The 13433-nt window shown below is 42.5% G+C and overlaps 1 protein-coding gene across 10 annotated transcripts in view; it reads right to left on the reverse strand.

Moving 5' to 3' along the window:
• The window catches only part of oxr1a (oxidation resistance 1a), a 216966-nt gene that overhangs the window by 1857 nt on the left and 201676 nt on the right, over positions 1-13433 (reverse strand). For 7 of the 10 annotated variants that reach the window (XM_032517852.1, XM_032517848.1, XM_032517847.1 and 4 more), the window contains 5 exons: positions 10955-11120; positions 7756-7836; positions 5417-5542; positions 3300-3452; positions 3018-3113 (listed from right to left, as the gene is read on the reverse strand). In XM_032517852.1, the coding sequence (XP_032373743.1) occupies positions 3018-3113; positions 3300-3452; positions 5417-5542; positions 7756-7836; positions 10955-11120 (622 nt within the window). Of the gene's footprint in view, positions 1-3017; positions 3114-3299; positions 3453-5416; positions 5543-7755; positions 7837-9359; positions 9750-10954; positions 11121-13433 lie in introns of those variants that run through there. The other 3 variants (XM_032517856.1, XM_032517849.1, XM_032517854.1) reach the window with 2 other exon arrangements.

Below are 13433 nucleotides of genomic sequence, written 5' to 3' on the forward strand. Positions count from 1 at the left end.
GAGAGAGAGAGAGAGAGAGAGAGAGAGAGAGAGAGCGAGAGAGAGAGCGTGCACAGTGGATTAATTAAAGGAATAAAACACTATTTTCCGATTGTGTTCTAAGAGCTCTTGCTGACACCCACAAACCCCCTGCAATCAGGAAAATAAGAAAAGAGAAAAACCAGACAGAGGGCTAGGTCCCTGCAGATACAGACACCACCACACACTTCTAGTGGCTCACAAGTGATGACTGAGAGGGATTACGTAGAGGGGGGTTATATACATAGGCTTTGAGTCCTACCAATTGTACCTTTGATCTAATACTCTGTGTCCAGAATTCTTTATTCTGATGAGAACCGAACACACGCAGGTCCAGAAGAAACATCTAATAATTCATACTTTCCACGTCTGTGTATTTGCGAGGGCCCACACATGCCACAAATGTGGGACCATGCATAGCAAGTGCACCAACAGTGCATGCTCCATCCCACTGATGGGGAGATTAAAGCCACTGAGTGTAGAATTGTTATAAAAGTGTATAATTTTTCAAATGACCCTTGTGGTTTAAGTTCTTGTAGAAAATTAGACCACCCTGGTGAAAACTGGTGCCGTTAACAGGTTGCTTTCATCCATTCATCTCCGTATCCTTGGCTAAATCCATTAAAGGAGAATTCCAGTCGATTTCAAGCAAGCAAGCATGTTGGGTGGTAACTCTAGCAGGAGGATAACACAGTGTAGGCAGCACCGATTGGTTTGGTTTTTCTCTCTGACGGACCTCCAAAATTAAAAACAGACCTCCGTGTTGAAATCAACCGGAATTCTCCTTTAAGTGTAAATGCTTTCAACAAGAGAGCATGATCAAGGACGCAAGTTACAGAACACTAAATGCCACGGAGTTGTTGAGAGTCCTTAGAGAACTTCTCATAGAACACTTTGCTTTTATGTTGACTGTGTTTAAGTGTCACATGCATTGAGAAGAGCATGTGACGGGCAAGCATATTCACAGTGTGCTAAATGGTGTATCGCACTAACCTCAAGTCTGTTTTCTTTTTCCATCTTATGTAAAGTAGATTATACAGTTTGGTAAAGTCTGTGATAAGTAAACACACTTTGCTTAACCCCTTCTCAAACTTGTTTTCACTTCCACACAACAGCACTGTGTTTGTGTTCAGATGCAGCCTCTACTGTTTAAAAAAAGGCACAGTGAGTAGGATTTTCCAAAAAGAAAACAATGTATAGACTCATAATCTCGTCTCACTCATCACTTTTATAACCCACTAGAAGTGTGTGGCAGGTCCGTATAAACAGAGCCCGTGCCCTCTGCCTGGATATTCTCTTTTCTTTTCATTTAGCTGTGTTCAGGATGTTTCTGGGCGTCAACCTCTATTAAATCATAGCGACCAGGTGCGAGATCAGAAGCAAGCATCCAAGAGGAAGCTACGGCGGACACAGCACCAAAAGAAACACAGATAAAGTGAGGTGAAATGCTAAGCAAACAAAGCTCATTTCAGAATGATGGAATCTGGTCTAAACACTGATTGAAAACATGTTAATACGCCTGCTAATACAACTGTAGAGCTAAGGGGAACTGAAGAGCTGGGTAATGATTCTCTGCAGGTTAGTCACTACAAGCTAGTCCTTTCCTGTTACTTATTTGATCCATTGTTCATTTATACACTCACCGGCCACTTTATTAGGTACACCTGTCCAACTGCTCGTTAACACGAATTTCTAAGCAGCAATCACATGCGGCAACTCAGTGCATTTAGGCATGTGGACATGGTCAAGAGAATCTCCTGCAGTTCAAACCGAGCCCAGTAAGGGGAAGAAAGGTGATTGAGTGACTTTGAACGTGGCATGATTGTTGGTGCCAGAAGGGCTGGTCTGGTATTTCAGAAACTGCATCTACTGGGATTTTCACGCACAACCATCTCAGGGTTTACAGAGATGGTCCGAAAAGAAACATCCAGTGACGGCATTTCTGTGGGCGGAAATGCCTTGTTGATGCCAGAGGTCAGAGGAAATGGCCAGACTGGTTCGAGCTGATAGAAGGGCAACAGTGACTCAAATAACCACCCGTTACAACCAAGTGGCAGAAGAGCATCTCTGAACGCACAGTACGTCAAACTTTGACAGATGGGCTACAGCAGCAAAGACCACATCGGGTGCCACTCCTTTCAGCTAAGAACAGGAACTGAGACTACAATTTGCACAACTCATCGAAATTGGACAATAAAGATTGGAAAAACGTTGCCTGGTCTGATGAGTCTCGATTTCTGCTGCGACAGTCGGATGGTAGGGTCAGAATTTGGCGTCTACAACATGAAAGCATGGATCCATCCTGCCTTGTATCAACGGTTCGGCTGGGGGGTGGTGGTGTCATGTGTGGGGAATATTTTCTTGGCACTCTTTGGGCCCCTTGGTACCAATTAGCATCGTTGCAACCCACAGCCTACCTGAGTATTGTTGCTGACCATTCCATCCCTTTATGACCATAATGTACCCAACTTCTGATGGCTACTTCAGCAGGATAATGCGCCATGTCATAAAGCTGGAACATCACAGACTGGTTTCTTGAACATACAATGAGTTCGCTGTACTCAATGGCCTCCACAGTCCACCAGATCTCAATCCAATATCTTTGGGATGTGGTGGAACGGGAGATTCGCATCATGGATGTGCAGCCGACAAATCTGCGGCAACTGTGTGTATGCCATCATGTCAATATGGACCAAACTCCCTGAGGAATGCTTCCAGCACTTGTTGAATCTATGCCACGAAGAATTGGGGCAGTTCTGAAGGCAAAAGGGGGTCCAACCCGTTACTAGCATGGGGTACCTAATAAAGTGGCCGGTGAGTGTATATTGATACATTTTGATCAGCCATATATACATCAGTTCTGCTGCATGCCCTTTTATCATAAAGTACACTGTATATGAACAAAACTGCACATTCTATTAAAATAAATATGATTTTATTTAAAAATAAATGTAGCACATGTTTAACCCAACAGCTTCAAAGTGAGGAAGGTGGTGTACCTGAAACTCTGGATTGAAGGTGAAGAGGAAGGTCTCTCCTGTGCCATAAAAGCCATCGCTGACTTTAAAGGGCTCCGACGCCAACGCACCAAACACCTGCAGAAACAAAACAACAACTCACTGCTGAACACTCACGTACAACGCGCTTTATGATGAATCACGCTCAAGTTTAGGAGCTGACGGAAGGACATTTCAGTGGAACTGCAACCTGTACGATTTCATGTGACAAAAAATGATAATAATAAGGATTTTTAATGCATTACAGTTGCGTTTGCAGCTTACCTGGCCATCGCTGTCCTTTATAACCATAAGCACTGGGGTGTCCTGGCCCTGCATGGCTCTGTACAGCGACTTAATGCTCATGCCGTGCTTTGATGTGCCAAAAGCCAGCGTCCATGGGTACCCAATGGTCCGTGGTGGGAGGTTCTTGGCAAGCTGTGGGGGGAGGGAGGTGGGGATGGGGGAAATAATAAAGAAAAGGAAGAATGAAGGAGAATTGAGGCAAAGGCCACAGCAACCAATGCTCAATTACATCTGCGGTGACCTTTTAACACCATCTGATGTTTAAAGAAGAGTAACAGGGCTCCAAACACAGGGCCGCCTCAGGAGAAAGACTCAGGGATTAGCAGTAGCTGTGGTGCATGGGGAGATAAAGGCGCTGGAGAAGCAGTGCAGTAAGTGTATGCTTCATTTTAATGGACAGATAAAACAGACGCTGATTAAAACTTGGAATTAAAGTGTCAACTTTTTTTACACTATGCTGCACTATTTCCTCTGTATGAAACGGGCCTTTAAACGTTCTGTTTGCACTCCGATAAGTCATCAGTCCCTTTTGCTCTTTTTCTCCTTGGTTCAGCACATCCTCCAGTGAAGCAGTAGTGGAACCAGAAGGGTGGAAAGGAAGACGTGAGATGAGCTTTGACTTGGCTCCAGTCTGGGTTTGGGGGACAGACACCGTCACCACATTTAAGAGTAAACTTAAAACTCTCCTCTTTGATCAAGTTTATAGTTAGGGAGTGAGGAGTGGCAGCGGTCACCTAGACCGGCAGGAGAAGGTGTATAGCTACAGACACGGCACCCCTTCACTTCTCTGCTTCTCTTCATAGTCGTCAGATTAATCTACCAACCCTTATAGAACTCAGCTTCGGGCTCATGGCTCAGGTTTGCACCAGCTCTTAATTATGCTGTTATAGTTTCAGACTGCTGGGGGACTTCCTTTGACACACTGAGCCTCTCTATTTCCCTCTGTGTGCATCCATGTCCCGGAAATGCTTGTTACTAACTTAACTCTGCTTATTCCCCGGAGTCCTTATGCATTTTTTTCGCCAAAAAGTTCTCCTTGGATTAGGGTGGCTCCTAAATCATGGTTGCAGCTGTTGCCGTGGCCCTGGTCCGCTACACCCTGCTGGGCTCTACAGTGCCCTGCTACGCCACAACTGCCTGCTACAACTACTATGTCTAGTCACAGTTCACAATCATCTTTACTTGTGACTATAAATACCCTAACCAGACACCGGCTACCAAGAGTATGGGTCTGTCCGAGGTTTCTTCTTAAAAGGAAGCTTTCCTCACACCCCAAGGTTTTTTCCCTAATATGAAGTAAAATGCACTGAATGCTTGCTCTTTGGGGAATTACTGGAATTGTTGGGTGTTAGTAAATCATAGAGTGTGGTCTAGACCTACTCTATCTGTGAAGTGTCTTAAGATAACTTGTTATGAATTGATACTATGAATTTAAATAAAATAAAATTGAATTGAATTGGCTCCTCTCTGCGCTGCCTCTGGGTGATTAAAGGAAGCAAGTGTGTCTGTGTGTGTGCACTTACCCGCAATGCCTGTGAGGCATACAACACAACTCAAACGTAAAAGGTTCATCTCCGTTTCATGTGTTTCACACATGTAGTGTCTTTCCCTGTGAGTTTAAGTGAGACTTTATGCAGGTGTTATCTTTAAATAAATTACTATTTATTTTACATGTTTGAGCAAAAAATAAATCAAAGGTTCCTTTACATGTTCTCTGCAGTAATTCATAATCATACATACAGTATAAGTTGCCACCTCTAACTCTGACACAGAAAAACCCACGGACCATAATTCATTGGTCTCAGTCTGCTGTAAGCAGTAGTCAGGTCACCTACCTTTTTTGGTTGTTTTACAAATTTGAAAGTGAAATGACCAGCAAGTACTCTGGATTTGCATGTTAGCAAGCACGCCCAGCACATGCCCAGCACATGCCCAGCACATGCCCAGCACATGCCCCCCCCCCCCGAGCTCTATGGCACATAAGAATAAAATGTATCCGGCTTTGCATACAGACAGTTGTTAGTAGGATCATATCGTTTCATGATATCTTATCATGGCAGGGTTGCGTAAGAACAGGTTTTTCCAAAGGTCTGTACCTTCTCTATCTGGTCGGCCTCCAGGAGATCACTGGATTCTCTGAGGTTGGGTTTGAACGTTTCTGGCTCAAGCTCCGTCTTGATGGATGTGCCATGCTTGGAGTTTACCTCTTCCTTGGTGGTGATCTAAATGTACAGATGAATGTCAGGTATGCATACAAGGAGTAGTTTCCTTTCAGCTTATAGCTGTTCGTCGTAAACCTACAATTCTGTTTTGCATCATATCAGGCTACTCATACAAAGTGCAGCTTTCTAGAGCAGTAACCACAAACATGTTGTATAGGCTCAGGTTATGTTTGACCTGAGTGAGATGAGAATAGGGGAAAATGTAGCATCTGAAGCAGAAAAGGTTTAACTGAACAGCTTTGGGATCAAGTCTGGGATGACATGAAGAAGCTAGACTTTAACCATAGCCTAACCTGAGAAACTAAAGCTCCCATTTTAAATCTGAGAAATGTTCCTGCCAAAATTATAAAAGCAGCGTTTGCTGGCAACACACTGATAATTTCACAATTTGATGATGACAGCTGAATATCTTCCTGCCACTCTCCAATGCCAGATGACTAGGATTGGTTTGGCAGGACTAGGAGAGCGGGCAGAGACACTGTCTGGGAGAGGACAATGCAACGTGAAAAGGAAATCCAACCAATGAATAATTTGCACTCGGCGGTTTAACATTTTCTCTGACCAACAGACTGCTCAGGTTATTTATCTTTCTCGATAACAGAGGCTGATTGTGTAGCACTTCACCACTGGTGGCTGGGATGCTCTCATGTTTCAGTCCTCATTCAAATAGGGCCTACCTGCACTGTCACATCCTTCCCACTGTCAAGGGAGTCTTACTTCCACCCCCTCACAAATACACTGTCTCTTTCTTTACCCTTCAAAATTCTACATATTCAGCTCATTTAAGCATCAAAGAAAACATTCTATTTAAGAAAAAGTGGGACTTTCCAACAGAAAAAAACATTTCTGTATGGCCTATATATAAACTACATTTGTGTCTACACCACATACAGCTAGCATTAACTATCTTACAGCCAGACTGATCTAGTGGGTTGCAGCACTAAAAACACCATGACAACGAGTCTAAGACGGAAAGCCTGACACATGGAGATAAGGCTGCTGTCACATGAAAACCTCATCACAAATTTTCTGTATGAATTGATAAACACATTTCTTTTAAACACTTGAGATGTCCTTCTCAATTGATCTACATCAAGTTTTGAATATTTTTTTGTGAGCCCACACACTCATGAAACCTACTCAACCCATTACTTTTATGTGTACAGCAATAAAGGCTGCACAATTAATTTGACTGGTGTAGTGATTGCATTATGATTCACGATATTGGAGGAATGAACATTTTTGTATCATTCTCTTTTTCATTGAAAGACACTAATACATTTTTAAAATGTAAATGATTACAGTGTGATTTTTGTGAGGATCTGTGCCAAATAAAAATATTTTCTTTAAAGCTGTTTTATGCTTCTGTGTCAACTCCATGGCGTAGCTACGCCGTTGCTCCTACGCCATAGTGACCCTTTTGGAGTTCTGCGTTGGGGTTGCTTTCACCGCCATAACTCTAGCGGGTGTCGCCTGTGTCTGTGGCGCTCACCACTGAAACAGTAATCAAATGGCAAACCCCATAGACTGTCGTTTGTTATGTTAGCAAGTAAATTTAAGCCCACAAAGTACTGCTTGCTGGCAAAGTGATCATTTCAAAACATATAGACACTTTATAAACAGATAACCCCATCATCGTAATAAATATGTCTGAGTTTCTTTGCAAAGTTTAGGTCAGTGAACTAGCATGATACAGTAGGCTGCTTGAAACACAGACTATCAACACACAGGACGAGCTGACCAATCCCAGTCCATGCGGTCTGCGTCGCCTCAACGCAAAGTTACACATTTTTGGAGGTGCACGTCAAGCTACTGCAGAGGGCTCGGAGATAAAGTGGTCTGCGGGGGTACGCCACCGATTCAACACAGAAGCATAAAAGAGCCTTTAGACTGTAGGATACGATTTGTAGGCTGGGACGTCTCTGCAGCACCGCAATACTTCATTCAGAATGATTTGCCACATATTTTAATTTTGACAAATATTGTGCCCTCCCCTGCAATTTTGACATTGCAGTAGTCCATATTGCGATGTTGATAACATTTGTGTTTAATTGTGCAGCCCTAATAGCAATAGGTACATGTGTTTTTGAGGTTAGAATGCAACATCCGCAGCAGCTAAAGCCTGCTAGAGCCAATGGGAGACCATCTTGGTGGAGGCAGCAGCAGGGCTGGGCAAAGCAGAGAGAGGGGGCGGACAGGGCTGTTCAGGGCACCTGGAGTCGTTTGCAGAGCGAGCGCAGATCTTCACTGTTTAGCGCATCAATCCTACGGTGGTACTCCGTCAGAGACACTACCTGGTAGTACAAAGACAGGAACAGGTGCAACATAAAACTCTACCAGATCCATCGCTGGCCAGGGAAAAGTAAATGGAGAGTTTTAAAAAGGTATTATGTGCACGAAGTAGTGCATTTTTAGCAAACTTTAACACTTGAACAGAGTTTACTTTGGGAAAAAGAGGAGTGGACGGGGCATTTCAGAGCACTGTCATTTTGCATGTTTGTGTAATATGTTTAATAACTCCACCATTAGATGCTCAGTTATACTTAAAGTTAGCATAAGGAAGATGGAAACAACACTCAAGCAGAAAGTTATCTTTAGACCCATCAAGCTTTCTTCTAGCCAACCCCAAAACAAAACAAATTTGTTGGGAACAAGTTATAAGAAATCCACAAGATTTTGATGCTGTAACACGCAACAGAACATAACTGAAGATCGACTTGCCAAGTCCATAAACATTAACCCACTCTCTGTTCGTCAGGAACAACAATACACACAGCCCAGACAGACCAACACAATGACCTATATTTCAACAAAGTTACACCCCACGGCCCACGCTGCAAACTCCACTGAGAGTGGCTGCCTCTGTTTTGCCACTGAATGAAACATAGCGTTCAACAGCCCACTGTGTTTCGGTACAGGAAAGATATTTAACGCCTTATGCACAAGATCAATAAACACAGGCACAGTCATATTAACTAGTTTTGGTCTACATTTCAATAAATATTAAACTGTCTGCGCACAGATGTCATAAGCTGTGTTTCTTTACTCACATTACAACTAAGATAGTCTTTCACTTACCTTGTTGCCTTTGGTGTAAATAACTTTTTTTGGTAACAAGCTTCCTATTTACAGCACTCAATAATGTAGCAGAGAGAGTAAACTACAGCCCTAATGAAAAATGCATCAGTGCCCCACTTCACCTCCAGATAAAGGCACTTTGGTGCAGTTGTCCCCTGGAAAAGGGTAAGCTAGCAGCATGCTAGGCTGCTACACACTTTTTAATGTAAATCAAATGCCTTTTATCTGAAAACCTCAATGTCATGAAAAAGCAAGGATCTGGAGGTGAATAAAATACTGTTTCTTACAGCACAAGTGAAGAGAAAATTAACACTCGCTTAGCTAACGAACAATAAACTCAACATGATACCTGGTAACTCTGAAAAATGTATAGTAATGTGAGATTGAAGAAAGCAACTCCATCTTTTAACTGGCACCCAGCGCTGGAAACTTTCAGACAGCGTTCTCCAGAGCCTCGGACAGCTTCCACACACAAAGCACACATCGTTTCACAGCGTCGGTACCAAGAGGGCAGACAACAGATGAGAGAACTTCCCTGACTGCCAAATATCATATCATAATGTCAGATGGTGACCACTTTGTGTAACACCAGTCACTGACCCAGACGCGACCGGCTAAAGGACTAGCGGGCTAGTTAGCTTCGCTGGTGAGCTAGCATGGCATGCTAACAACAACAGCAAGAGAACATAACGTTACAACAACTGAGGAGAATGAAAACAACTAGCCACATGGAACCTACACAGGTATACTTAGGGGTCAGCCGTTTCTCTTGGTCTTTCACCCTCCTAGAAAACATGTCTTGCTTTCTGGGCGAGGTTGAACCTGGAAAGTCACATTACAGATCCTTTAACTTCCCCCGTTTACAGCCCGAGACAAGTAGACGGGCTTAGTATGACGCCGCAGCCTGCTTGACTAAAATAGAAACATTTTTTCCCCAATAGGGTTTCTACACTGAATGATTTGTGTGACATCGCTAAAATCCAATAACAATACAGGACAGGAGATGAACCGACTCCCCATTGGTTAAAAAAAAGAAGAGTTCCTGTCCCATAACAGACAGGATTTAAAGATACAGTAACAGTAACAGCACCAGCCCACGAGGTATGTCAGTCAGTTTAAAATTTTGACAGACAAAGCCAATATCTGGTTCAAGTTCAAATTAAAATAAATTATGAATTAATACAAAACTTAAATTAGCTTTTGAAGTATATTTTGTCAGCCGTTTTGTCAAACAAAATACATTTTGTTCCTTAAAGCTCTATGAAAGAACAGTGTTGCTTAAAATTCAAATATGATGACCGGAGTAGGACACAATATCAGCAGGTTGCTATTTACTTATTCAAATGTAACAGATCATGTAGGGACAATTAGTCCACTTTGTTTCCTACATCATTCATTTACATTAAAATTTAAATCCAGGCCGCTGCTTCCATCGTATCAATTTCTTTATACAATGAATGCATCCTTTTCATTATCCACAGGCTCGCAAACAATCTCATTTGATCAAAACTCATCCGCAGTGTGGTGCAGCGACATGTAATAATAAGCTGAAAATCTAGATATTTTCCTTGTCTATGCTTCTGAATCTTACTTCCACTTTCTGTAAATGTGCAGTGAAGACACCGTGAGAAGTTAGTTTTACGAGAAAGGAAGACAGACTGAACCCACATCAGTGCCACATGAGTTTGGGTGATTTCATATCCAAAAAAATATCACACACACGCTGCATATGTTGAGCAACTCATAAGGGTGTTAGCCGTTTGCCATTCAGCAAAACAAGTTGCCGAATGCTGACCAACACTAGTGACAGTCACACCACGTGATGAAACTACAATACACTAACTGAGGAGAGTACAATTACACAAACATGCAAAACACTTTGGTTGGAAGTTCAGAGAAGCGCATTTCCAAGCAAAGAAAGTGTTCACACAACTTACACGTGATAGAAATTTCACAGTTTCACAAAATAGTTACTATCAACTCAAGAAATATGCAGTGGTACATAGAAGTGCAATATACAGAAGCAGAATACAAAACTAAGGCTCGATGACTACACAATACTGATGGATTAAAAACCAACATCAGCACAATATGTTTGCACTATACATTGTGTAATGGAGGCAAATCATTACAATTATATAACATGTAACTTAACAAACTTAAAACCACATTCAAATAATCACGACAATACACCACATAAGATTCTGGTTTCACAGGTTATGGATTAAACCATAGGTGGGGAACTATACTTAATCCATGTCTGTGAGGCCTTAGACAACACAACAGGTGCCTGTAAGCAAGGCGAGGGAACAGTTTTAGCTGTGTAGACCTTACCTCCCATTCCTTGACATTGAGGTCAGTGATGGGCTCGTCCTCAGCTGTTTCTGACACCTCATTCTTCTTGACAACCATAAACCCAGGCTCTTGTCCCATCCCCCTGACCCCCTCACCATACATGTCCGGGCTCCACTGCATGAAGAACACGTACAGATGCTCTGACCTGGGGGGGAGAGAGAGAGAAACACAGGAAAAACTATGAGAGAAGAGGCTTGGTTCTTAAATTCTGCAGAGATTTAGTAAATAAAAAATCCTCGTCGGAGATGTGTATTTCAGTGCCTCTAAAAAAATCAAGGCCAGCTCCAAAGACTTCAGGATATTCAGTGTTGGATACAATCCAACACTGAGTGATATGTAACTTTGACTCAGAGATGAGGACTCAAGTTTGAGACTCGGACTCGAGGCACACTTAGGTCGCACACACAGGGCCTTCAGACTTGACTTTAGGCTTGAGAGTCGTCCTCAAAAGATTTGAGACTGGACTCTGACTCGAGATGCAGGTCTTGTGAGCATTCTTTATTTTTAGGAAACGTCTGATGAGCTGAATGTTATTCCCCTTCCTGTCAAACCTATAACCTACCTACAGTAAGTAACACGTATCTGCTGCACATGAGAGAGGAGCAGCTGCTGTGCCATTTATCAGAAGCCTTGGTTTAAATCTTTAAATCTTCTTTTGATGAATCCAAACTATGTGAAATCATTATGACTCAACCCATCTAATTTTATCAGGCCCCTGACAACGCACCCTTGTTAGCAAACATGTTTAGCACAGCACTGGCCATCTAACGTTAGCTTGCTTCCTGCATTAGCTAGGAGCTAAGGGAGGTTAACTGACATTTGTTGGCTAGATGTTATTATATATAGCTATGCAGTGTTCTAAGCAGCCTTGATGGAACGCAGCAGATGATACAGCACTCATTACAACAACAGACTTTACTTGGACTCTAGACCAAAGACTTGTGAGCATCTCTGCTATGACTTGATTAAAAACCATACATGTGGCAATACACTGTCCATTATTAACTGGAAAAAATAAATTGGTAAATTGGCCATCTGACAAAACCATAGACTGTATAATATTAATGGACAGAGCATGTGTGACATCACCCATTGGTTTGTGGAGATGTGCTATCCGTCGTCGAGGCTGCCCATACGTGCGCAGCCATCCTGGTTGTGGATGTGACCAGTGGGAGGAGTGAGGGGGGAGCTGCTTACACTCTGCGTTACGTTACACACTTTCACTGGCAATCACATCATAGCCACGCCCTGAAACACCCCCGGCTTTATCCCAGATTTTAAAATCAATGAGACGATAATTCAAAAAACGAATATCATTCTGTGTTGCAGAAGACTTAAAAGTAGTGGTTGAGACCATAAACTCATTATGAAAATGTTTACTGAGGTAATGAATCAAGTGAGAAGTGGGTCACTTTCTCATGGACTTCTACAGAAACCGACCTCCTTTTGCAACCACATGTGTCGCCCCTTGCTGGAAATAAAATAAAATGCAGGTTTAAGGCATATCTGCATTTACAGCACTTCCCCAAGCCGGATGCGCTGTCCATTAAAGGTGCTCTAAGCGATGTCACGCATGTTTTAGGCTAGACCCTTTGTTGTCACATACAAACGTCTCACTATATCGAGCTGCCTGTCCACAGGTACACATTGTAAAAAAACGCGGTCTCTGTAGACAGCCCAGGGTCTACAAACGGCAACAAAAATAAACTGTGCCCACCTTCACCACGACACATACACAAACAGTGTTCCAGCAAATAACCGGCAAGAAGGATTTGGGGGTGGGGGGTTAGTGCACAGAAGCACAGAAAAGAGAAGATGGGATGAGGAGGAAGGAGGGGCAAGCTAGTCTTGTTTTGTTTGAAAATACTCTGAACATCACATTTGGTAACAACTGGTCTTACTATAATAACAATAATAACACATAGTTTAACCTGCATACTATGATTTGGTTGGTCCCTTTGGGGGCAGCACAAGCTGGAAACACAGAATTCACATATCATATTACAAAGTTGTCATGACAAAAGGGTTGGCTAACAGTTGCTTATTTACACATCAAACAAACACAGAGCAACATAAGATTTAATTTTGAGTTTTGTTGCCACTAACTCTTCAGGTAAATATATGTCTCTTTAGCTGCTAAAGGACAATAGCAGGTTGCTACCTTTGTCTGTCTGTTTGGCAGAAAGCGTAGATTACCAGTGGATTACCAAAGATTGTTTGTTGAAAACAGCTGGAGTTGGATACAAGCTTTATGAGAGCAGCAAGACTAAACCGAATCCTTTAAGTTGAGGCCAATGAAACCAAAACAATTAAGTAAAAGACGCTAAAACATTCCGTAGAGTTGAGGGGAACTTCAAAATCAGGTGACAATTCTCTACAAGTTTGTCACTGAGTATTTGAGTATTTGAGGCCTTCATTTTCATTTTTATAAGACAGCTGAAGACATGAAAGGGGAGAG

This window comes from Etheostoma spectabile, chromosome 6, assembly GCF_008692095.1.
Source record: "Etheostoma spectabile isolate EspeVRDwgs_2016 chromosome 6, UIUC_Espe_1.0, whole genome shotgun sequence".
Lineage (NCBI taxonomy): Eukaryota > Metazoa > Chordata > Actinopteri > Perciformes > Percidae > Etheostoma > Etheostoma spectabile.